This window comes from Phyllobates terribilis, unplaced genomic scaffold (assembly GCF_046119375.1).
Source record: "Phyllobates terribilis strain yellow unplaced genomic scaffold, ASM4611937v1 Scaffold_4__5_contigs__length_816908805, whole genome shotgun sequence".
NCBI classification, from domain to species: domain Eukaryota; kingdom Metazoa; phylum Chordata; class Amphibia; order Anura; family Dendrobatidae; genus Phyllobates; species Phyllobates terribilis.
Genome location: NW_027362764.1, coordinates 261,328,275 through 261,355,990, shown reverse-complemented (window position 1 = coordinate 261,355,990; position 27,716 = coordinate 261,328,275). Strand labels below are relative to the sequence as shown.

Genomic DNA, 27,716 nt, shown 5'->3' with positions numbered 1-27,716 from the left:
TAGTTACCCATCAGGGGGAAGTTACCTTGCCGTGGTTGATGGGCACGCATGAATTGGCCAATTTATGCGCCAAATTTATATTTATAACTTTTTTTTTTTTTTTACTTTACACTTGCTTCAATAGTCTGCATGACTAGAAGCTGAGATCATCAGATCGTCTGTGTGTAGCAGAAATGCTCACGTGCTATGAGCCTACTGGCAATGACAACCACAGGGGTCTCCTGCAGACCCTGGGTTGTCATGCCAACCCATTGGCAACCCGAGGTCTTGTTACACAGCGCCAATGGGCGGGACTTTTGACATCCTTACGCCGCGGCCATGTTAAATACCGCTGTCAGATTGACAGCGGCATTTAACATGTTAACAGTTGCAGGTGGACTAGTCAGATGGCCATGGTTCAGATGGCATGACTCAGCTGACAGGTTCACTTTAATTATATAACTTTTTTAACCCCTTAGTAATCGGACCAATTTTTTAAAATCTGACAAGTGTCGCTTTATGTAGTAATAACATGGAAATGCTTCAACATATCCCAATTGATTTTGAGATTGTGTTTTTGTGACACATGATACTTTATAATAATGGTAAATTTAGGTTGATATGTTTTGCATTTATTTATAAAAAATATCAGAGATTTGACAAAAAGGTTTTAAAAATTGCAATTTTCAAACTTTGAATGACTATCCCTTAAATCCCAATAGTCATACCACACAAAAACATTAATAAATAACATTTCCCTCATGTCTGCTTTACATCAGCACCATTTGTAAAGTGTTGTTTAATTTTGTTAGCATTTTAGGTTTAGAAATGTAGCAGTAATTTTTTCATTTTTTCAAGGAAATTTACAAAAAATATTTTTATAGGGACTTGTTCAGTTTTGAAGGGACTTTGGGGGTCCAATATGTTGGAAACCACCCAAAAGTCATACCATTTAAAAAAACCGCACCCCTCAATGTATTTAAAATTGCTTTCAGGTAGTTTGTTAACCCTTCTGGTTCTTTTCAGGACGTAATGGAAAGTGACATGAAAAGAATGAAACAGTTTATTTTTACAACCTAAATTTTGATAACTTCTGAGCAGGCTGCTATAGCCAGCAGACTCTAAGGCTGTTATTTGGCCATGAACTGCCAAGAGAGACATCAGGACCACACAATCAAGGTCTCAGGGGGATGGAGTTAAAGAGGGAGCCCCCACACTCTGTTAACTATTTAGATTCTGTAGTCACTGTTGACAGCAGAATCTAAGGGGTTAAACGTCCATGGTCGGTGCCAACACTGATTGTTGCTGATGCCACAAGTTGTCAGCTATAGTGTACAGCGGACAGCTACAGGATTGTCACCTGTCGGGGAACACTAGTCTCTTACATCGCAGGTCAGTAAAAAGACGTCTAGTGGTCACTAAGGGGTTAATGTTTAAAGTGTAATCTAATACCTTATCTAAGTGCCATAACACCTTGCTTCACACAAAATTATAAACTGTTACTGTAATGCATGACATTTCTAACTTCTGCTAAATCATAATGGTCATTTCAAGGCTACAGGGAGTTTGGCAACAGCCGATGTTATCTTCTCACAGAAAGCTGATTACTGATAAATAGTGCTGACTTGTTTCTTGTATGGCTGAGTGCTCCTTTAATGGTGGTGACTTTCCACACATACAGCGTGAATCAAAAGGATGTGCAAATGATAGCCTTGGTATTCATAACTGACAGAATATAACACATTAACATGAAATGGTGCACCATCTATCCAAGTCTTATCCATACACTACAGATGTTCAAAGTGATTTCCAGTGGTGACATCGCAGCTGTCTGGGTGGCAGTACACTCCTTGACAGAAGTTATGTCGCTTATCCATGTTATGTAAATAAAAGCTTATAACCTGACGTTAAATTCATCCATTGGTTTTATAAATTACTCCTTTGAAAGCTGAAACCCTCCCAAATTTGGTTTAGGTTTAGAAAATAAATTGGCATCAATGCTGAAATACTGATCATTTAATGAACACAGAATGGTCAGATTTTGGCAAGACAAAAGTTTTGTTTGCCACAGAAAGTAATGTGATATTCAAACAAATAATTTTCTTAAAATACAAATATATGTTGCATAACATTGGTGAATGAAGTTGTGGTGCTATTGGTCATATTTAATATTTTGTGTGACCTCCATGAGCTTGAAGGACTGCATCCATGCGGTTCAACAATGATTCATACAATTTATTAATGAAGTCATCAGGAATAGCAGAGGATGCCATCTTACATGCCTCCCAGAGTTCATCTAGATTCTTTGGTTTTGTCTTCCAAGCTTCCTCTTTCATCCTACCCCAAACATGCTCAATGATGTTCATGTCTGGTGACTGGGCTGGACAGTCCTTGAGCACCTTCATCTTTTTTGCCTGGAGGAACTTTGTTGTAGAGATGGATGTATGAGATGGAGCACCATCCTGCTGCAGAATTTGACCCCTTTTATGATTTGGAATGTAAGAGGTAGCTAATACTTCTTGATATTTTAGGCTATTGATATTGCCTTCCATCTTGCAAATGTTTCGCACATCCCCATACTGAATGTAATCCCAGACCATGATCTTTCCACCACCAAATGTAACTGTTTTCTGGGTGTATTTTGGATCCATACGGGCTCCAGCAGGTCTCCTGCAGTATTTGCGGCGGCTTTGGTGTAATTCTACTGAAGATTCATCAGAGAAATCCACCTTCTGCCACTTTTCCAGCGTCCATCTGTTTAGCAGGCTGTGGGACTTTGCAAATGCCACATGGTTTTTTATTTGCCTTTTGTTTAGTGCTGGCTTCTGGACACTGATTCGACCATGGAGGCCACTTCGAGACAGAATCCTACAAACTGTTGTAGCTGACACAGGGACTTGAGGTGACCAGGCCTGTTGGAGCTCTGCTGCAGTGGAAGAGGGGCTTGCTTTGGATTTTCTAACCAACAAACGTTCCTCCTGAGCAGTTGTCTTGCGAGGTCTGCCGGACCTGGGCTTGTCAAACACATCTCCAGTCTCTTCAAATCTTTTTTTAATGCTTTGTATTTGATGCTGAGACACATTAAAGGTGCCAGCCACCTCTGCAGTGGATCTGGTCTTCAGCCTCTTGATAATCAAGGCTTTGGTCGCAGGGTGGATGTTTGGCATGTTGTCAGAGCTCAAGTTGCACTACAAGTGAAGGTCTGGGGTGCTGGGTTTCTTTTTATACACACCCACTAATTAACCGATCATTTACTGAGCACTGGTGAGGATGTAAACTAGGATTGGGTGCATTATTTGACCAGGCGACTAAACTTTTGTCTTGCCAAAATCTGACCATTCTGTGTTCATTAAATGATCAATATTTCAGCATTGATTCCAGTTTATTTTCTTAACCTATACCAAATTTGGGAGGGTTTCAGCTTTCAAAGGAGTAATTTATAAAACCAATGGATGAATTTAATGTCCGGTTATAAGCTTTTATTTACATAACATGGATAAGCGACAACTTCTGTCAGGGAGTGTAAAGCTCTGTACAGATGGGTGCCAGCATATCCTGGAATATGGACTCCACTGTTTCAGGCTGTTGTGCTGGCTTTCACAATCGCCAGATCTAACACCCTGCGACTTCTTTCTCTGGGGCTCCATCAAGGGCTTGGATTTTCTGCCTCCTCACCCCCAGCCACAGGATCAGAGCCATCTGAAACGCACATCATCAAAACAGTCCATAGCCTAGGTATGCAGCTGAACAGAACAGGACTGCCACCTAGACTTCTACCTTGTCATTCATGTAAGTCACTTTGTACTGTATAGATAAAACATGGATAGATGGTGTCTTTTGTGTTAATATATTTCAATATTATACGAACACCTGACCTGTGAGCTCCTACTTATGGCAAGGCCTAACAGGACAGTGTAGCTTACAGATCTCAAAGCCGTTAACTAGTCTTGGATTGCCATAGCCACCATCTGTACTCCGCCATCACATCGTGGGAGGGCTTATAGGGTGAAAGAGGCAGGCCCACGTTTACCCATTCAGCTATGGACAAAAAATGTTGGCGTTCACAAAGTTTGCTGTTTCATTGTTTATAGTGGCAATAAGCATTAACTCTTGTTTGTTATAAAGAAAAATCAGATAAATTGCAAAGTCATTCCTTGCCATAAAAATAAACTTACCATAAACCCTATTTCCACTGAATCTTAGTCCTGTCACAAAATGACCTGTTCTGATCATTTCAGTGATCTTCTACTTGGCTCAGGAAAAAGTGCTTCAGCCCTGCTGTGTATAGCAGAAATCCTAATCCGGCGTTCACAGGAGATTCATAATGACAGGCACAGGGGTCTTCTGCAGACCTCCCGACTGTCATGGCAACCCATCAGTGCCTCACGATTGTGACCGGGGCGCCGATGAGCGGGATTTGTGACACTCTTCCGGCTGGCACGTGTTAAATCCGGCTATCGGTAAGTGACAGCAGGATTTAACAGCCGCTCATGGGGCACCACTCCACCCGCAATCAAGTGTGGGGAGAGGTGCGGGGTCCGTGTCGGAGCCCGGATCAAAGGCAGGGACAGTACCTTTGACATAAATATACGTCAAAGGTCGTGAAGGGGTTAAAGGGAATCTGTCAGCAGGTTTTTGCTATGTAATCTAAGAACAACATAATATAGGACATGAGAGAGATTGCAACGATGTGTCACTTTGGGCTCGCTCTCACTTGCGATTAAATCGGACGAATGCAATCAGATAAAAAAATCGGATTGCATTTGGACCAATTTAATCTCATGATGGTGTGCTCAGTGGCGTTTTTTTTCCCCAGCTCCGATCGGATTGCGATCGGGCTGGAAAAAAATCGCAGCATGCTGGATTCGGATCACACACACCCATATAAGCCTATGGGTGCGTGTGAAACATTGCACTGCACTCGGACATCACCCAAGTGCAGTGCGATTCCCACCGACGCAAGCAACAGAGGAGATGGAGAAATTAATTTCTCCATCCCCTCCGCAGCTGTGCTGTGATCCTTCCTGTGCGAGAGGATCGGAGCACTGACATTCCGCTTGCAGCAGAGCAGAAAACGAGTGTCATTAGCACATCGCATTCTATGCTCATATGCTAGAGGGACCCCAGTCTAAGTCGGGAACAAAGTTGTTAAGTACAAGTCAGGGTTGGGTTATACAAAAAAAAAAAAAAAAAAAAAATTCCGATCTCTAATGGTTCCCCGAAGCGCCTTCAAATCCATTATCGTCAAATGGAAAGAACATGATACCACATACCAAAACTCTCAGCCCGGGCAAGGAGGGAATTAATGAGGCAGCACAGAGACCAAAGGTAACCCTGAAGGAGCTGCAGAGTTCCCAAGCAGAGACTGGAGTATCTGTCCATATGACCATAATAAGCCATAGAGGTGGCCTTTATGTAAGAGTGGGCAGAAAAAACTTTACTTAACCCCGATGGTGGTTTGCACGTTAATGACCAGGCCAATTTTTACAGTTCTGACCACTGTCACTTTATGAGGTAATTAATCTGGAACGCTTCAACGGATCCCCCTGATTCTGAGATTTTCTCGTGACATATTGTACTTCATGATAGTGGTAACATTTCTCCAATATGACTAGCATTTATTTGTGAAAAAATGTGAAATTTGGCGAAAATTTAGCAATTTTCAAAATTTGAATTGTCATGCTCTTAAATCAGAGAGATATATGTTACACAAAATAGTTAATAAATAACATTTCCCACATGTCTACTTTACAGCAGCACAATTTTGGAACCAAAATTTTTTTTTTTTTTTTTTTTTTTTTTTTTTAGGAAGTTATAAGGGTTAAAAATTGTCCAGCGATTTCTCATTTTTCCAACATTTGCAAAATCATTTTTTTAGGGACCAAATCACATTTCTTTGAGGGGCCTTTATGACAGAAAATACCCAAAAGTGACACCATTCTAAAAACTGCACCCCTCAAGGTGCTTAAAACCACATTCAAGAAGTTTTATTAACCCTTCAGGTTCTTCACAGGAATTTCTGGAATGTGGAAGAAAAAAATTAACATTTAACTTTTTTCACAAATTTTACTTTAGACCCAATTTTTTTATTTTTGCAAGGGTAACAGAAAAAATGGATGCCAAAATTTGTTATGCGATTTCGCTGAGCACGCCAATACCCCATATGTGGGGGAAAACCACTGTTTGGGCACACGGAAGGGAAGGAGCGCCATTTGACTTTTTGAATGTAAAATTTGCTTTAATAATTAGCGGACGCCGTGTCGCGTTTGGAGAGCCCCTGATGTGCCTAAACAGTGGAATCCCCCCACAAATGACACCATTTTGGAAACTAGACCTCTCAGGGAACTTATCTAGATGTGTGGTGAGCACATTGAACCCCCACGTGCTTCACAGAAGTTTATAACATGGAGCTGTGAAAATAAGAAACTTTTTCCACAAAAATTATCTTTTATTCCAAATGTTTTATTTTTACAAGGGTAAGCGGAGAAAATGGCCCCCAAAAGCTGTTGTGCGATTTCTCCTGAGTACGCCGATACCCCATATGTGGGGAAAATACAGTGTTTGGGCGCACGGCAGGGTTCAGAAAGGAAGGAGCACTGTGTGACTTTTTGAACGCAAAATTGTCTGGAATCAAGAATGAACATCATGTCACGTTTCGAGAGCCCCTGATGCACCTAAATAGTGGAAACCCCCCACAAGTGACCCCATTTTGGAAACTAGACCCCCTCAAGGATTTTATCAAGGGGTATAGTGAACATTTTGAACCAGAGGTACGACACAGAAATTGATAACATTAGGTCATCATATTTTGCATTGGGTGCTCGGGTATTAACCTTGTATCGCAGGTGTTCGAGTGACATGCTCGTGCATGGCAGGCAATCCCCGCAAAGTTTTTTTTTTTTTTGGCCGTGAAGCACATGGGGAGGAGACTCGAGCATGTCACTCCAGCACCCGCAGTACTCGGTGCATACCCGAGAACCCGATGCAAACTGAAGTAGCGAGCACTTGCGCTCAATACTAGTCGCCATATCGTCATCATTCTTTTTTCTTTTACTTTTAAAAAAAATCCAAGCCCTAGCATAGCCCTAATAATAATCTTTTTATTTATATAGCACCAACATATTCCTCAGCGCTTTACAATTCAGGCAATTTACAGACAATATCGGCACTGTCCCCACTGGGGCTAATAATCTAGATTCCCTATCAGTATGTATTTAGAGTATCCCTCGCACAACTCTAACACTATAGTTTATTTTTCACACCGTTCCTCTTGCGGTGTAAGTGATCAGATTACTTTATTTTTCGGGTCGGTGCGATTACAGCGATACCAGTTTTTCATATCGGGTTTTTATGATTGACAGCTGTCGCATACTATAAGACTTTTTTTTTGCAAAGACTAGTTTTTGCAATCATTTTTCCATATTTCGGCTGACAGTCATGAATTTTTGCAGGACAAGTTGACATTTTTATTGGTACCATTTTCAGGCTCGTGACATTTTTTTGATCGCTTTCTATTCTGATTTTTGGGAGGCAGAATATACAAAAACCAACAATTCAGGATTTTGTGGGGGTTTCTTTATGTCGCTCTGCGTGTGGTAAAGTTAATAAGGCAGCTTTATTCTTCGGGTCAGTACTTTTACAGCGATACCACATTTATATCATTTTTTTATGTTTTACACAATAAAAACTATTTTATAGGAAAAAAAAAATTTGTATTGCTTTATTCTGAGAGCTATAACTTTTTTAATTTTTCGGCTGATGGAGCTGTTTGGCAAATTTAGTTTTTTTTGCGGGACAAGATGACGTTTTCAGCAGTACCATTTTTATTTACATTCGTCTTTTTGATCACATTTTATTCCATTTTTTGTTTGGCGGTATGATAAAGAATCGTATTTTGCTTCATTTTTTATTTATTTTTTAAAGTGTTCACTAAAGGGCTTAACTAGTGGGACAGTTTTATAGGTCAAGTCGTTCTGGACGTGGCTTTACCAAATATGTGTACTTTTATTTGTTTTTGTTCATAATATTTATTTATGGGTACAGTATGTATGTGTGTATATATTTATTATATATTTTTTATATATATTTTTACAATATTTTTTTTCCCCACTTTCCTACACTTTCTTTTTTACTTTTACACTTTGTCCCACTATGGGACTTTCATTTTTTGCATGCTGATCGCTTGCATAGCATAGAGATGCAGCAGTGACAAGATGTAGAAAGCTCAGAGACTTATTCCAACGACTTGCAGCTGTAATTGCCGCAAAAGGAGGCTCTACAAAATACTGACTTTAGGAGGGTGAATAGTTATGCACACTGAAGTTTTCAGTAATTTTGTCTTATTTGTTGTTTGCTTCACAATAAAAAGAAAACCAAATGTTCACAATTGTAGGCATGGTCTTTACATGAACTGATGCAAACCTTGGAAAAAAAAAAAAAAAGTTAAATTCTAGGTTGTGAGGTAGGAAAACACGAAAAATGTCAAGGGGGGTGCAAGCCATTGTAGCATTGGTCATCATAATGTTGAGCTACGTATAACCCTGCCCCCGCAGCTTCCTGTGTACAGAGTACATTGTCAGCAAGCTGACAATCAGTGGTGAGGGTGAAGTTACACAGGTTAGCCTGACTGCCCTGCAGTAGGAGGTTTGGGTAGAGCTAATCTCCTACTGACAACACACTAATTGAATTGCAACTATAACATACAGCCTAATAAGTGACACATCCTTAGGCCACGGCCCCACTATCAGTACTTGGTCAGTATTTTTTCTTAGGAGTGGAAGCCAAAACCAGGTGAGGAACAAACAAAGAAAAGGTATAACAGAAACAAGTCACCAATTCTGCATTTACCTCCCACTCCTGAGAAAAAATACTGATAGTGGGGCCGTGAACTTAGAATCAGACTCCCTTGCCCTATATTATGTTACTCATATTAAATAGCAAAAACCTACTAACAGATTCCCTTTTAACCATGGTTACATCTAAGGAAATGTGCAGTCATCATTGGTTTGCATGACAATTGCTTTACAGGCAGGGCATTGCTGTTTGTAAGATTGCCCCTAAATCAACCATTGGATCATCAAGAATTCAAAGAGATAGGTTTAATTGTTAAGGAGGCTTCAGGGCACCCAGGAATGTCTAACCATTGCCTAAAGAAGATTCTGCTACAGGATTGGTTCAACACTTGTGCAGAGCTTGCTCAAGAATGGCAGCAGGCAGGTGATGGTGCATCTGCATGCACAGTGAGTTCAAGGCTTTTGGAGGCTTGTCTGGTATCAAGAAGGGCAAAGAAGCCACTACTCTCCAAGAAAAACCTCAAGGACAGCCTGACATTTTGCAGGAAGTACCAGGATTGGCTGTAGAAGACTGGGGTATATATATTTTCTCTGTTGAAGCCACCTTCAAACCGTTTAGGACATCTGAAAGAATGATTGTCCGGAGAAGAAAAGGTGAGCGCTACCATGAGTCTTGTGTCATGTCGACAATAAAGCATCTTAAGGTCATTCATATGTGGGGTTGCTTTTCAACCCAGGGAGTGGGCTCACCCACAATTCTGCTTACGAAAGCTGCCAGGAATAAAGAATGAGATCTAAACATCCTACAAGAGCAACTTCTCCCTATAATCCAGATGCAATTTTGTGATGAACAATGTTTTTTTTTTTTTTTTGTTTTAAACCAATAGTACTCATGAAAATAAGAAAAATTATAATATATACTAGAGAAATCTACTTATTTCTTCTCCAAGACTGATCAATCATTCTAAAAATCTAAAGTTCATGCTAAAATTTGTCTTCAGTGGATACCTATTTTCTCATTACTGAGATGGGAGATGACAGTTGGTGCTTTTTAAGTTATATGGAGAACTGTAACAACGTTTCAGTAGAACGTGCAGCAGAATGTCTGTGCTTGCCTTTAGCTCCTCCCTTGAGTAGAAGCACTCACTGCCAACTCCTAGCTCAGTTATTGGAAAGTCTGTCATCACTAGATTTTATCCCTGAATTAAGAGTGATAATTCAATTCAGGAGAAGAAAGAAGCAGATTTCTCTGAGATATGACAAAGTTGCTTATTTTTCATATAGACTATTGATTTTGAAATAAAAGTATATTAGAATCTGGGTGAGACAAGCAAATCTCTGTTGCAGGATTAACATATTTGTTCCACGGATCACATGATTTTTCTTGCCTATATAAAAAGGAAGTGACAATTATATTGGTATTCCGCTTTTTAATGACTTTAAATTAGGAAAGTACCTAAAATCTCTGTGAATAAGACATTGATTCGTTAAACAGGAATTACATGTTGAGCCCATTTTTCCATTAACTGACAGCAATAGGAGAACCTGAAAATCAGAAAGAATTGAAAGCTGCAGACTCTACAATAATCTGTATTTACAAACCCAGACAGGCAGTGCTTTGAATGCAGTATACTTGTGCTGTGTCCAAAGCGCTGCACGCAAGTGAATCCGCAGGTGTTGATTGAACCATGCGGATTCACCGCATTCAATACATTGGAGTGATCCAATTTCTCTTGCAGAGACTAGAGACTCCGCAAGAGAAATTGACATGTCGCGGTCTGGAAAGACGCGCCACGTGTCCGTGGGTGATCTGGAGGTGCACGGAGACACATAGTGGACAGGAGATTTCTACAAATCCCATCCACTATGCAGTAACAGCTGACCGCTGCGGGTTTGATGCTGCATAGACCTGCTGTGCACTTCAGTGGTGCGACATGACATTGACAAGTTTGCTTGTCATTCACTAGGATATTACTGTCCCGGGGTCCAAAATTGTAGAGCTTGTGTATTATGCATTGTGCACGAGGCCAGATGCCAAGGATCCAGAGCATGCAGTATTTTGTGGGTGGCTTAATACTGCTGGGTGTATGAGTCCTATTTTGGATTTACTGTTTTGTCTTCACTATTGCCAAACTAATAAAGCACTAATCACTTGTGATAATTCTGTGTAAAATAGTCTTCATAAATTCTTTTTGAACAGCGTTGCAGTGTCTCCCTTTATCATTCTCTCTCATTCTGGTCTCTTTTCGTTAGACACCTCTGTCATTTTGGAAGTCTTCCCCTCACCGATTTTTCCTTCTGAGACTTTTTACTGTGCTGAGAACAAATTTTAGCCAACCCTCCATAAACTGTATGACTTCATTACCATACATTGTAAGCCAGCGGGTGTATGAGATGAGTGTCTTGTGAGAACATAATGGGCGTAGACCCACAATATTTGCAAGACCAATGTCCTGATAACGTAACTGTTTTAGTATTTTTGAAGGGTTTTACACAAAACAGTTGCTAAGATAATATAAGAACACTTAACATGTCAAAAGTAAAAACAAAACATTTATTAAATTAACTCTGCAAAGTTTTGATGGTCGAGAAAAAAAATTGGTCACCATATACTGTAAGGTATGAATAAGGGATTGAGGAGAAGAAATGTCCAATAATGGAGCACATTTCAGCATCTGACTGCCCAAACCAGACTATCACAATGGATCAAATGCAGGTCAATTTCCTAAAATCTGACAGTGTTTAACTATGTTCACATGTTCAGGATCCTTTCATTATTTAAATGTGGATTCAGTACCTAAATCCTAAGAAAATTTGCGGTCATCCCACCAGTAATTCATGTTATTGAGGTGTTTTATTTCCGTGTGCTCATGCTTCATAGAGGATCCATGCACAATGATTAAAAAGCTGCAGATTTTACCATCAATAACTGTTCATTATTGCCACGGATCCCACAGGGAAAGGCCATGGATCCGGTCCATTGAATTACAATAGTGGAAACTTGTGGCGAAAATCAAATGTTTACATTTATGTTGTTAATTTTCTAAAGAAAATACATAGGATTTATCACGGTAATAATTGCTAACTTGCCTATGGATGACTGATGTAAGTAGATATTCACACTGTTCACCTTGACATAGAATTTTTTTATTGTTCGTTTGCTTCCTAAATGCAAAGATAAACAATTTTCTAAATGGTCTCCTTTAACCCCTTTCCAACTTTGGACGTATCTGTGCGTCCAATCTGCTGAGGTGTTCATGAAAATGGACATACCAGTACACCCAGCAGGAAAATGTTCACCATGCCAAAAGACATGGTGATTGGGTAAAGATGGCTGCTGTCCCTGATCTCTGGCCATCTTTCCTCATCGCCTGAGTGGGGCTCACACACTAGGAAGTGCTGCAATTGTCAAATGTGACATGCCAATTGTAGCATTTTATCAGTAAAATACAATATAAAGGTCTTCTCCATTGACGGTCTGTGGTTATTAATGCTTTCAAGGATAGCACCAGTCATAATGAGCCCCAACAATAATGTGGCAATGGTCCCACTTGCCACGATCCTTGTGATTGGTCAGTCTGTGCAGACCCACCAATCACAGCGGCCAAAGTAAAATCTAGATCGCTGCTCTTAATGTTTCCATTCCAGTCAGGAACAGATGTGAGAACCTCTGTGCTGAGCTGTTGACTGGCTTGGTCTTGTAGTGTGCTCATGTAGTCATTTCTGTGCTGCTGTGTGTGATTAAATTGTGATCCTCAAGGTATCTTTCCCCCAATCCTACCCCCTACCAGGGACTGCTGCTGATATATCATGGCGGTGAGGAAAGGTAAAAAACGGGGGGGAATGGATAGAAAAAGAAAAGCTCTACCCCAAAAATTGAGTACAAATGCTAAGCAGTAGAGATGAGCAGATCGCTTTACGCAACCTCAATCTGTGGACCTGGTCAGTGTTTTTTGGGTGTGGACAGGAGCTACGCAAATGTCCTAACTCTCCTGTCGCAGGCTGAATTTGTGATTAGAGGGCTGGCAAGATGTCATCTGTGCGCTAAACTCCGCTCTGGAAAACCCAGAAGTTCAGGAAATTTGCACAGCTTCTGCCCCGAGGGCACTCAACTGGACCAGGGATGCACAAAGGATGCAGCAGCTCTGCTATACAGATGCCCACCAATCGTGATCGCAAGTGCAAAACATTGATATTGCCATTCTTTTATAGCGCTAGATACATTCACAATTACTCGGGATTAAAGCCAACAGCCAAGTGCTCTAAATGTTTGACACTTCTTCATTATAATGTGAAATTCCACACTAGACCAATGCAACACCAGCACGCAGACTTATTGTGCAGATACCACTGCCACAACATTCTCCACATAGAAAATTCACACGTTATTTATGCACTGGGGGTTAATGCTTCATACAGTGAATGTCATATAGATGTGTGTGTATATGTATGAGCACAGGTGTGTGTATCACTCCAAAGATGGGATGTGGCCTCTGTCGTACTTGGAAGAGGGGTATTTTCTAGTAAGGGTGCATTTGTTGGACCTTAAAGGGAACCTGTCACGTCCTAGCAACTATCTACACTGCCCCCATAGCGTTGTTAGTGGTGCAATGTGCATCACTAACAAGCTTTTTTTCATTAAGATCAATGGTCGTATAATGATTTTATAACTTTATATACACACTGTCCTACCTGCTAGTATTCAGTCATAGGGGTGTGATTCTCTCATTCAGTCACTGCTGGCCCCGTCCATGCATTTGAATATTGCTCCCGGCAAGGTTGCGTCTAGATCGGAGGTGATTTTTTGTGCTCCTCACTTTAGCCACTCCGATCTAGACGCAATGGCGCAAACATCACAAGTCAAAAGTGATTTTTTTTTTTACACTGTTATATTTTATGGATTTGGGCAAAATATTTTTTTTTTCCTGATTAATGAAACTTACATTTTTATTGTCGCTGTATGTAATATAAAAAATTCCCCTTATCGCTGATTGTTCAGTTTTGCCAGAATGCGACTCTTCCCATTTGTCCATAGTCCTGTCCGCAGCACCGACATTGTGGGGAGAGGGGTAAAAGAGCGCTCCCGACAGTCACCATAATGTACTACACAGAAGTGACAAATTATTACAGGAATGTCTAAGGTCACTGGAGAACACTGCTGTTATAATTTATGCCACTTTTGTGATGTCAATTATGATGATTTTGTTGGCTGCTCCGTCACTGGCTGAGACTTGTGGACATACAGGAAAATTTGAATTCTATGAAAACTGATCAATCAGAGCTATGTGTAATTTTTTATATTACAGAAAGTGATAATAAAAAAACTCACTTTATGAATTAAAAAAAAAAATTCAGAAAGTGGCCGAGCTTTCTCCCTCTCACCCTTCATTAAAGGGGATATCCGTTCCTGTTGTTCAGCTGCCTCTGCTGACGTCACGTCGACAGAGCGGAGGCTTCTTTTCCGCTCCACTGTGTTGACAGGGCGAGACTGACGACGTCATTCAGATTGACAGCTGGATTCCCACTGTCTAACAGGCGGAGAAGGCTGTCAATCAGAATGAGTCGGACATCACGCTCTGCCCCTTCAGCAGAGGCAGCTGAATGCCCGACAGGAACCGTCTGTGCTGGGGAAGAACGCTGCCGGGCACAACAGGCAGGTAAGTGGCAATTACCTGCCTGTTAGTGCTTAGGCACATTTTTTGTTTTTTGTAAAGTCCCGGATATCCCCTTTTAATGAAGGGTGAGAGGGAGAAAGCTCGGCCACTTTGTGAATTTTTTTTAAATTAATAAAGTGAGGTTTTTTTATCGCTTTCTGTAATATAAAAAATTACACACAGCTCTGATTGTTCAGTTTTGATAGAATTCAAATTTTTCTGTATGTCCACAAGTCTCAGCCAGTGACGGAGCAGCCGACAGAACCATCAGAATGTACAGCACAAAAGTGACGTAAATTATAACAGTTCTCCAGTGACCTTAGACATTCCTGTAATAATTTGTCTCTTCTGTGTTGTACATAATGGTGACTGTCGGGGGCGTTCTTTTACGCCTCTCCCCGCGGATCTCCGCCTACTCTTTACAGTGTCGGTGCTCCGGACAGGATTGTGGACAAATGGGAAGAGTCACATTCTGGCAAAACTGAACAATCAGCGATAAGGGGAATTTTTTAGATTACATAAAGCGACAATAAAAATGTAAGTTTCATTAATCAGAAAAAACAAATAATTTTGCCCAAATCTATAAAATATCTAACAGTGTAAAACTACATAAATTATATAACCGTGTAAAAAATCTTTTTTGACTTGTGATGTTTGCTCCATTAAAAACATGAGCAATTGCATAAAAAAGCATAAGAAAAACATTAAAAAGCCAGAAGAGGCGACTAGACAGCAGTGAGTATGAGGATCCAGGAATCTACTCCGATCTAGTGGTGTCAGTGCAGAACTGTCTACATCGGAGGGGATTTTTTGAGGCCCTCACTCCAGCAACTCCGATCTAGTCTCCTCAGCAGTGAAGCATCTAGCACAAAAAATCGCCTCCCATCTAGAAGCAACCTTGCCGGAAGCAGTATTCAAATACATCGGTGACACCAGCAGTGACTGAATGAGAAAATCACACCCCTATGACTGAATACCAGCAGGTAGGACAAAGTGTATATAAAGTTATAAAATCATTATACTACCACTAATTTTAATGAAAAAAGCTTGCAGTGATGCTCATTGCATCACTAACAACACTATGGGGCAGTGTACATAGCAACTAGGACATGACAGGTTCCCTTTAAATTAAAGAGAGAGCAAAATGATCACCTCCTGCAGCTAGTTAAGGTGCTTAGCCTATAGCCCCGATCCCCCATACATTTAGGACTGGCATTTTTTTGTTGTTCCTAGGTAGCTACACCATCTTTTTGAACAATGAGTGGCGTTTAGTAAGAGGGAGCATGGTCCATTAATATAGACAAACTCCTAATATACACCACAAAAGTAATGTAAATTACTACTCAAATGTACATTGCTTACACTGGCACATGAAAGCGCAAATTCATTATAGAGGACCTGTCACCAGGTCAAAAGTGGGCAATTTTTTCTTTTATTTTATACCCGCTGTTCCCGTGAGTATTCAATATTTTTATTTTTTAAAATCCACCATATGGCCTTTTTATTTAGTGCTAGTTTTAAGGCCTTTACCATGGGTTTCACAGAGCAGCCTAAAAACCTTCCCCCAGATAATGCTGTGAGCCATGCCCCTGGAAAATGTCCATAACAATTATCACTTAATAAAAAGGTCAATTTTTTTTTTCTGGAACTTTATGGGAGATTTAAAAAAAAAAAAATGAATACGTAGGGGAGCAGTGGGAGAAAACAAGTGACGCAACCCCACCCATCAGATAATGATGGCCTATCCTAAGGATAGGCCTACAATAAAAAAGTAGTGGCCAGCCTCTTTAAGGATACAATGTAAAATCACTTTTCAATATCTGACACCTTACACAAGTCTAATTCTATAGGGTTGTTGTTGTTTTTTTTAAACATTCATGTCAGAATTAACATGCCATTTATTTATTTTTTTAGAACATTGATTTTCTTTCAAGGTGAAAATTGAAAAACAATCCAAAGATGGCTGCCAATAAGCCTAAGGGACAGAACTCTTTGGCATTGCATAAAGTCATCATGGTGGGAAGTGGTGGTGTGGGAAAATCTGCGCTAACTCTTCAGTTTATGTATGATGAGGTAAGTATATGCCTGTCCTGCACCTTTAATTTGAAGCATGAAGACTTAGAGCTTCTATATACTTACATTGCATCAAACTGACCATCTGCCAAGAACCCTAATGAGTATTAAACTGTTTAGGGATTGCTTATAGGGAGTCGGCAGGATTTTTCACACCCCTTTTTTTTTTAAAGTTTGTAGAAGACTATGAACCAACCAAAGCAGATAGCTACCGCAAGAAAGTTGTGCTGGATGGAGTAGAGGTCCAGATTGACATCTTGGACACCGCTGGCCAGGAGGACTATGCAGCAATCAGAGACAATTACTTCCGAAGCGGTGAGGGTTTCCTCTGTGTCTTTTCCATCACAGAACAAGAATCTTTTGCTGCTACTGCAGATTTCAGGTGAGCACGCACCGTTTCTTATCCCAAATACTCCTGACATGACAATTCTCTTCATTAATTTTTGTTTCTCTTGAACATACGGCAATTCAATTGTCACGTTTCATTAAGATACAAATTGCTGACACAATACAGCTTCTTCCAGCAATGTAAATAATCACTTCTTGCAAACAACTGTTCACTCCATACTGATCAATTAACTTCCTAGGAGACTTGCCATGCGGTTATAGGAGATAAAGGAAAAGTTCTGAGGACCCCCCCAGCCACAGTGTTAATGAAAAGACCACCTCCCACTCTGCCCAACATGGCGCCAGTTGCTATTTACTATAAATATGTTGCCCACATAGGAATGATGATGATTTCAGCTGCCATTTTCGCTGCGATCAGCCGCTTGTAGTTTCGTTCTCACAATACAATTTTACAGTAAATGTCTAGAAATGTTGAGTAAATTCAGGGGGGTAGAATAATTACAAACATTATCTACAAAGTTAATGTTACAGAACGTTATTACCATGTTTTGCATGTCTCGCTAAATAATGAAAGCTAAGTAGTATTTGAGGTGAAACAGAATGATTTCAAAGAGTCTTTGTTCCTCTACTGAGGATTGTGATTATATCAATATTGCTTCATGTTTCGCTTCACGCTCATGGCCCTATACTATTGGGGGACAATTTTGTATCTTTACAAGAGGGGAATCTGTTACAACATAAAAACAATACCACTGAACACCTTTAAAAAAGTAGATGATGGTTACAGTTTGTGGTAAGGGCCTGTATGCTTGGGGTAAAGGGCAGATTGGCACGGAGTGGATGTTGGTTACAGTTAGACTCTGTATAGTGTCTGCATTAAGGAGTATGTGTCCTGTATCTATTTTAGGAGGTCTGATATGTGGACTGTATCCATTTTTGGGCCCGGTAAAGGAGATCTTATGTACCATTTGTGAATCAAATGCCCTCTGTTTTGGGCACGACTTACCGATTATATATGAGTGGGGCGTAATAGATGGGCTGCTATTTCTTCCCAGTCTTCTGAGCAGAAGCCAGGACACCGTGTCCAATCCATCACACAACACACTAATTGTCCTCCACGACCCAAATTAACCTATAATGGGATTCATCAGTTTCAATTATTCTGTTGGGATAAATAGTTTAACATGCTACGTTATTCTTCTAATCAAATCTGAAGTAACTGTTAACGGAGGCTCCACACATGGCAGTGGGTTCACAGCCTTATATTCTCATCATTTATAACTGATTGCATTATTAGTGGCACTTGGCTTGAAAAAGTTGAGTAAAAATGATTTTAAATGACCAATTGTAAATAAATATTTTAGATGCCACTTGGAAGTACGTGAGTGATTTATAGTGGAATCAATACAGATATCTCAATATAAGTGTAAATTTGTTTAGGGAACAGATACTACGTGTGAAGGAAGATGAGAATGTTCCTTTCCTTCTTGTCGGAAACAAATCAGATCTGGAAGACAAGAGACAGGTGTCTGTAGACGAGGCGAAGAGCAGAGCTGATCAGTGGAATGTTAATTATGTCGAGACCTCAGCAAAGACACGAGCCAACGTTGACAAGGTACAGTGGAGAGGAGCCTGATCCTTTATTGTGGCATATTTTATTTCATTGTGTCTTTATTATGCTTGCTTATATAGCGCTAACATATTTTTAAAAACATACTAAAATCTCCATTCCCACTAGATTAGAGGTGATAAAATTGTAATCTTACCTTGGCCTGTAAATTACAGGGAATCTGCCCTCACATTTGCCTTATTTAACTATTAATATGGGCATACAGGTTATAGACTGCTGAGGAGAGTCATCCCTGTATATCTCATATCAGATGCCTTGTTGTGGATGAATCATCTTTTATCACTATGTAAATTACCTCTTCCAGGCTCTGGGGAGGACACTGCATGGAAGATAATGCTGCCTCCAGAGATTATTTTACATGAAGGGGGAGTTACTAGTGTGAGACAAGTAACTAACACCGAACAGGAGAAATAAAATTTGTCTTCTTGCAAACACATTTTTTCATAGCTCTCTGAGCTCTGCCTTGTTACAACAATATTGTAACCCTGGCTGCCTGTGAGATGGAAGCTGAGAGGAACCTGCAGATGTGTCAGGTATAATCACACACAGCTCTGCAGTGAGATCAGGAGAGCAGAGAGCGGCCATTACACTGGTAACTCCCCTTCATGTAAAATAATCTCTGGAGGCAGTCATCTTCCATACAGTGTCCTCCCCAGAGCCTGGAAGAGGTCATTTACATAGTGATAAAAGAGGATATCTCCACAACAAGGCATCTGATATGAGATATACAGGTAGGACTTTTTCCAGTAGTCTATAACCTGTATGCCCATATTTATAGTATAGATAGGTCAAATGTGGTGACAGATTCCCTTTAAGGCTTATGTGCAAATAATACCACTTAATTTACAAAATGGAAAAACTAGTATCTTTTCATAAGTGCATTCATACAATAGTAGGTTTACAGCAATGGGCCCCAACCTTTTCGCTCTCCAGCTGCTGAAAAACGACAATTTTATGCATGTCAGGACACAGCTGTACAAGCATATGGAAAGCCATAGGTTGGAGACCACTGCTCTACAGTAAGGAAAAAGGGTGGTACACTCTTAGGCCCCCTTCATACGTCGGTATAATACCATTACAGGTGTCATCAGTGTGCCATCCATTTTTTTTTCCCGGTATGGCTTAAGAAAAATCAATTCCTAAGCTTCTCCTACACTTTTTATTGTTATACACGTAAGCACACGGATGACAAACAGATGCCATTCCTGTGCTGAACATGGTTTACACGGTCCCGTAAACTTGTATTTGCCCTTGTCATCCATGCTGCTGATAAAAAACGGACATGTCTCCGTGGGGTGTGCATGGACATGTGCATAGCACCATAAGTTATAATTGGGTACTTGTGGTATTTGTGAAAAAAACACATATACCTGAAACAAGGACATGTGTAGGGGGCCTTCCAGAGAGCCCAATAGTGGCTTTCTGGAACTTGAGCACATGTATTTTAATGTGTGCTAAATGAGTGATAGAAGATTTTTCCTGGGCGGGAAGTCTAGTATACAATAATTCTCTCTGTGAATTGTCCCCTATGTATTTTTTATTGTGTCTAATGCATGTTCTACAAAGTTGTTAAAGCGTTTTCAGATTAAAAAAAAAACAAAAAAAAACCTAGTGCTTTGTGCACTTTTGCCGGGTGGAGCGCTGAGTCTCCACTGCTACTCCCTGTGTCTGTTACTGCTGCATCACGTCAACAGCGTTGCAGAACATCAGAGCTCAGCGTCTGAGCGGATCGTGCTGTCAATTACAGCAGAGCCGCTGAGTTCAGTTACTGGCTGCAGCGCTGTCCGATGTGACGTCAGCGCTGCATACAATAATAGACATCCAGGCAGCAGTGGAGACTGTGCTGGACCTGAGAAGGATGAGTTAAATGTTTTTTGTTTTTTTTTTTTGTTTTTGTTTTTTTCCAAAGCAAAGTGTATTTGGGGAAAAGGTTTTCCAAAATCTGAAAACCCTTTTAGAATGTTATTGCTACAGGCAAAACAACATGCAATGAATATTTTACATCACTTTTTACATTTATTTTTCATTTTCCATGTTCCTTTGTAAAGTTGATTTATATTATTGCAGGTCTTCTTTGATTTGATGCGAGAAATTCGTGCCCGAAAGATGGAAGACAGTAAAGAGAAAAACGGCAAGAAGAAAAGAAAAAGCTTAGCCAAGAGGATAAGGGAAAGATGCTGCATTTTATAATGAAGGCACTGTTAATTCCTCTTTTTCCCCCCTTTCTTTTATTGATGAGAACCATTACCCGTTGGCATGCCCTATGCGCTCAGCTGAGCAGCTGTGCTTGTCCTTACAAAGACACTACAATATACCCTAAGCATCTGGGCACTTCTTTGGAAAGACATTCAACTTCACTGATACAAAAAGGGAAAAAGAAGAAAAATGACCTCTGCGGTATCTGGAAACAGTCCATTTCCCCAAATATGTTTTATTTGAATTTCTGAATGTACACACTGTGCGAGAACACTTAAGCACTGGGGTTAGCAGCCATTCTGATAACTGTATATGATCCGTCTCCTATTCTTACAAGGATCAGCAGCGCTCTGTAGCAAACTAGGTTCAAACATCATAACATAATGGCAGATGCTTCTAGGTACCCAGGCCGTTCAGCTACTGTCATATTCACAAATACTCTGTAGCTCTGAATATGCCTTAAAGTATACCTGTCACATTAAAGGGGCTGTTCTAGGTCAAAAATGTAGCTTTCGCATTTAGTAAAGTCAACTCAACTGCTGTATGAACTGTTAGGTTGGAAATTGCTTAAGATCACTAAATCGCTGCATCCATCTGGAAGTACAGTTTCAGGTCATTAAAGTAAAATTGCAGCTACCCTTTTGAGACTTGTCCTGAGTTACAGAACACATACAGCTTAAAATGGCTAATCTAATCAATGTATTATTTGGAGTATTCAGCTCTTGGGCCTAACATGCATTTAGTCAGCATTTCATAGATATACGACTTTCAACAAGTAACCATATGTAGTTTATTACCTCAGGACATAAGCTTCTGTTCATTTTAAAAGGAATCTGTTACCAGGTTTCCTAGTTCTAAGTTGCTCCCACCACCTTTTGTGTTGATTAATTACTGTAATGATCCGTTCCTACCACCTGGTATACGTACCTAGATGACCTTTTTTCATCACGTACCCTGTAAGTCTCTGATGGGCGCTATGGACCCACCTCTGAACCTTCTTAATGAGCCCCTCTGTATTTGCTTGCTAGGCTGGGTTCGCAGGCTCCTAGCAGCACTGAGCTTGGTTCTTACTCTCCCATTGGCACTGGTATGATTACCAGGAAGAGATTTACTGACACAAAGATATGTAAAGTTCATTTCTGCAGGTATGCAGGATGTAATTCTAACGGATTGTTAGCATCCTAAATACGCAACATAGGTGGTAGTAGCTGCTTGGATCAAGGAGACATGTTGACAAGTTCCCTTTGAAGGAAATGTAATGTTTTTACATTTGGAGTATTTCATAATGCCATTTTAATCACATTTGTGCTTATTTCATTAAAAATGCCAGATTATAGGTTTATATAGTAAATTGCTATGGTTTAGTAAGTTGAGAGAGAGAATGATTTATCAAGATTTCTCTTCGATCAGATGACCATAGCCACTCAAGATCTAAACTAAAAGTTTTACATGTATAAGTAAGATATACATTACATACATTAGTCAACTATGGATGTAATAAAAGACACCTCTGGGGTGCATGAGCAGTCAACTATACAGCATTTTGAATGTAATCCCTGGAGAACAATAGAAAATAAGGATAAAACCTAGACCCTCAGTATGTGAAAACAGGCGATGAATTATGGACTTGGCTGTTAGAACACTAAAGGTGGTATCAAACGCAGCTTTCTTGTGGCAAAAAAAAAAACTGTGGTCAGATGTTAGCTGGAAGTCAAAAGAAAAATGCCTAACAAATATCAAAATATACAGTTCTGGTGGTCAAAAGTTTGGACACCTGTTCATGCAATGGTTTTCCTTGTTCTCATTGGAATGTCCACATTGTTGAGTCAGACTGAAGGCAGCAAGACTAGGAAGTGACTGATATGGAGACAAGGAGTAAAGTAGGGTGTGAAACAAACCAGAATGTATGTTAAATCTTAGATTTCTGAATGTACTCCCCTTTTATGCTAATGACAGCTTTACATCTTGGCATTCTTTCAAGCAGCTTTATCAAGTAGTCGCCTGGAATGGCTTTCCAACAGTGTTGAAGGAGTTCCCAGATGTGCTGGACACTTATTGGCTGCTTTGCCTTTCCTCTGCTTCCAACCCATCTTCCCAACCCATCTCAATTGAGTTTGGTGGTTGGGTGATTATGCAGACCATGTCATCTGACACAGCACTCCATCCCTTTCCTTCTTAGTCACATAGCCGTTCTATAGCCTGGAGGTGTGTTTCGGATCATTTTCCTGTTGTAACACAAATGATTGCACTTAGGAGGACTAACCATATAGAAATGCATGTCTTTGCACAATGCTTTGGTAGCCAGTCTAGATAAGTATGCCTTGAATTTTGGAATAAATCACCTATAGTGTTACCAGCAAAGCACCCCTAAGCCATCACACCGCCCCTTCCATGCTTCACTGTGGGCACCACATATTTAGAAATCATCCGTTAACCTTTTTCTTTGTCTCCACAAAGACATGGCGACTGGTACCAAATGTCTCAAGTTTTGACTCATTAGACCACAGAACAGATTTCCACTGATCTAATGTTCAGTCCTTGTGTTGGCCCAAACAAGTGTCTTCTTGTTTGCGGCTCTCAGTAGTGGCTTCTTTGCTGCAATTCAACCATAAAGGCCTGCTTCTAATAGTCTCCTCAGGACACTCAGTGTTGAGGTGTGTGCCTGTTACTTGATGTATGCACATCATTTATGAGAGCTATTATGTGAGGTTTTGTCGACATGCGGTCTCAGAGGCTCATAACTCTGATTAACTTATCCTCTGCAGCAGAGGAAATTATTGGTTTTCCTTCCTGAAGCGGTCCTCTTGAGAGCCAGTTTTATCATAGCAATTGAAGTTTTTTATGACTGCATGACTGCATTTGAGGATACCTTCAAGGTTCTTACATTTTTGCCGATAGACTGACCTTCAAGTCTTAAAGTAATGATGGACTGTCATTTTCTATTACTAAGTTGAGTGGTTATTGCCATATTCTCGCTTAGAACAGATGTGGAATAGAGCTCAGTACCAACATTTTCTCTGCTAAACACGCCTGATGGCCGCAAATAAATTATGAAGACCGTTTATACCTACATTGAACTCTTAAGGCATACCTGTTGATTGGAAGTGATTTCAGGTGTACACCTGATGAAGAAACTTGAGAGAATGCCATGGGGTTGTAAAGCTGGTATCCGAGTAAAAGGTGGGGTATTTTCAGGAATCCAAGATATAATACATATTCTGTTTCTTTACTAATTGTTTCTGTAAGTGATCCTTTGTGATTTTACTGCCTTCTGGCTAAATCTATCATGTGCACATTTCAATAAGAACGAAGAAAACAATTGCATGAACAGTTGAGCTCAAACTTTTGACCGGTACTTTATATATAATGTTTTTTGCTTTTATTTATTCACTTTTGGTGTTTTGGGGTCCCTCAATGTTTTGTATTTCTTCCCCCCAAATGCAGCATGCTCTTGTGTGTGATCATGTATTTTCCATAGGTGTCTCTATAGGAGAAAATACATTTAGGTATTGGGAAAAAAACACAAAAATGCATAAAGCCAGGCATATTTTTTTGCCTTCTTTTCCATGCCAGAAAAAAAGCACACTGCGGAAGAAGTGTGTGAAGGAAGCGATGACGAGTTGATTCCACATGATCGTATAAGCTTCACAAAGGACCCCTAAATAGGGTTAACCAGCCAGGCAAAACATTTTTTTGAAAACTGCTCAGAATGGTCAGAATAACACAAGAAATCATATTTACCTTACTGAAAAGTTTTCAAAATTATTTTTGCTGGATCAGTGTACTGAATATTCACATTTCCTACTTGCATTTAAAAGCAGGAAAGGCAAAATGGCGAGCTTATATTATATAGAATTTACTAACACTACAGGTAAGCCAATTACTTTTTTTTGTTTAATATTTTTTCATAGAACAAATTTTTTTTCTTTAAACTAAATTCTCCAACTTCACTAGTACTCCGCCACAATTTTATTAAGTCTATATCCGGAAGCAAAAACCTTGACGCTTATTTATCTTCTTTGTAATATTGGCTGTGTCAGCATTGCACCCATTATCCACCACAGATTGTTCTCACATTTCATTTTTTGAGAATGATATTCTCTCCACGTTTGATTTGTATAGTTTTGCAGTGATTTGTCCCTCTTGGTATATTTTACATGCAGGTATTTTTTTTTTGTGCACTTCACTCTACTTGGGGAAATGAAGAAAGTATGTCGCCTTTACTTTCAGGAGATTGAGTTCTGCTGATAATTTTTCATAACTTGATAAGCCAAGAAATGCTGAATACATTGAAGCATAAAATCCTTCCAATGCTCAGCTGTATATAAATGGTAATTTGATTGTTCATCACATAACCTATCCAGGAAGCATTAAATGTGATTTGGCGGTAACTAAAGAACTCTTACTGTGATTTTGTTTTTTTGTTGTAATCCTAAGGTTTCTGACCACTAATTCTTTAGGCTGGGGCTACACAGAAGTAGCGACATGATTTTACTAGATATTTCTTTGGGATACATTCCCTGGCTGATTCTCTTTATTGTGATGTCCCTTGCCTACTAGAACATATATGAACCCTCTGCATCTCACGTCATCTGTATAGCCAGGCTTAAGGCGGGTTTATACAGTGATTGTGGCCATGACACTTGTTTGACCAATGTTCGCTAGGTGTCACTGCTACATCACAGTGCAATGGTAAATGGGATCGCATTGCCACGCCGAGGACAAGCCAGCCACAAGAAGTCCAACCAGTGTCGTTTTTACTGGCTATTTGCACTACCCTCAGGATCACGACCCCTTTCACTTGTATCGTGCTGCGATGTAACAGCGTAACCTGGCAAACTTTGGTGGCGCTACGTGTCGTGGCCAAGGTTGCCGTGTAGCAACAACCTAATGTGCTCTTGATGCCTGCACACAGTAAAGGCAATCATTTGGTTTGGTGGACCATTATTCATGAGACTATCCTGTGAATTCAGCTGGAATAAGTGCCTCATGCATGTAATCCCTGAAGTGATATAGATAGAGATTTCTCAGTACTAGTAAATGAAGCTGCTTTCTCATGACTACCTTTTTGGCACACACAAGATCTGCCTTTCCCGTGTGTAGGCAATGAGCTCACTGCTTTGCAGCTGTTATACTGGGTCCTGTGATATTATGAAGCTATGTGTTTCTGTAAACAATAGATAGGCTGATTCCACTGCCCAGTTTTATATTTTTGCCATAGAGCCATTTCAACTCAAATAAAGTTCATTTTTGTAATTATGTAGTAGTTGTATCTGTTCTTTACAAGCATACACTGAATGGTGACTTTATTTCAGACCCTCAGCTAGTAGTGTATTGGGCCTCTTTTGACCTTCCAAACTGCAGCAGTTTGTTGTGGCATAGATTCTACAAGGTATCCATATCATTCTGTAGGAATATTGGCAGAACATGCGGGCAGTAAGTACACACGACCGTGTTTTCACTCCGAGTCTTGCTCGTAAAGATAACCGGAGCGCACACTGACAGCACTAGGACAAATGTTATTCAATGGGGTAATGCAGATGAGTGATTTTTGTCTTTCACTGACCAAAACTGCATGTGGAAAAACTCGTAGCATGCACTAGTTTCTTCTGTAAATCTGATGAGACTCGCCCATTCAAGTCTGTGCATGCATACAAAAAAAATCAACTGCCATACAGGGCCACAATATAGCATCTGTATTTTTACGGATACATTGCAATTTTTAATATGGGAAACTGTAAATGACCTAAATTATTAGCTGCTGCTTTAAAAATGGATTGCACATGTATAGCATGTTAGAAAGGCAAAATTTCTCAGAAGCAAACTTGGTCAGAGGGTCACCACTCTGTGAACAATTTCAGAAACATGTTTCTCAACGTAAAATTGCAAAGATTTTGAATCTTTTGATATTATGTACTGTAGATGGTGGAACATTCAGAGATTCTGGGGAAATCCATGTGGACAAGGCTGATGGCCAATATTGGGTATTCATGATCTACAGGCCCTCAGGTACCACTACATTAAAACAGGCATAAATAGGTCATACAAATCACTGCAGGGGATCAGGAATAGGGATGAGAGGACCCGTGGATTTTCGGGTACTGGTACCTGAGCTGAACTTTAGTCCAAAGTTCATGTACCAGAACCGGTACGAACCCTGAACTTTTAAAATAATAAAAGGTGGTGGTGATATTAAATGTCTTGAATATAAATGGATCACAGTTCTTCAAACTATGCCCACTTATGGTCTACATAAACAGTGGAATGTTTCCTTTTCTAAACACCACAAATATAAAAATCTAAGCATCTTGTTTTTTATTGTTTGGTCTTTTTTTTGGTGTATAGGCAGGGATATTTAACTGTTTTGAAATGTATATGATTTAATGTTCTACTCGCTTGAGGAAGGTTGTGGTTATGATCAGGAACGAGAAACAGAAAACTCTCCATTGACTGTAATCATAGGGGTTTAAAAGTGGTGCAAATACTATCCACTCCATATAAAAAACATCTTATTATTAGTACTATGGAAAACATGTAAACAAACAGTAACACGAGGTAGAAGCTTCATAATAACCACATGACAAAATTCAGATATATAATGAGACCACAAAGTCCACCAAGCCGTATTTGCAATGCGTCAATTTTTAGCTAGCAGAATATGGCAAATCAGTGGATAGTATGATTTCAATAAATGTCAGGAGTCAAAATGGGGACAAAAATGTGGGTTATCACCACATCTAATGAATCCTGGTAAAGAACATAAAAAAAAAATCATGCATATAATTAAACTAATAGTAATGCCCACAATAGACGTATCATTATGTACAGAAATGCAAAAATACATGGGCCTAGTAAAAATACACTGTTCAAAAAAATAAAGGGATTACTTAAACAGAACATAACTCCCAAGTAAATCAAACTTCTGTGAAATCAAGCTGTCCACTTAGGAAGCAACACTGATTGACAATCAATTTCACATGCTGTTGTGCAAATGGAATAGACAATAGATGGCAATTATCAAGATACACTCAATAAAGGAGTGGT

General features: G+C 39.8%; 1 protein-coding gene across 1 annotated transcript in view; it reads left to right on the top strand.

Moving 5' to 3' along the window:
- RALA (RAS like proto-oncogene A) overlaps positions 1-25,928 on the top strand; it is a 64,696-nt gene extending 38,768 nt beyond the window's left edge. The window contains exons 2-5 of the mRNA XM_073678227.1: positions 16,340-16,498; positions 16,672-16,880; positions 18,287-18,461; positions 20,544-25,928. Coding sequence (XP_073534328.1) covers positions 16,385-16,498; positions 16,672-16,880; positions 18,287-18,461; positions 20,544-20,666 — 621 coding nt within the window. The 5' untranslated portion in view covers positions 16,340-16,384 and the 3' untranslated portion in view covers positions 20,667-25,928. The remainder of the gene's footprint in view (positions 1-16,339; positions 16,499-16,671; positions 16,881-18,286; positions 18,462-20,543) is intronic.
- The last annotated feature ends 1,788 nt before the right edge of the window (positions 25,929-27,716 follow it).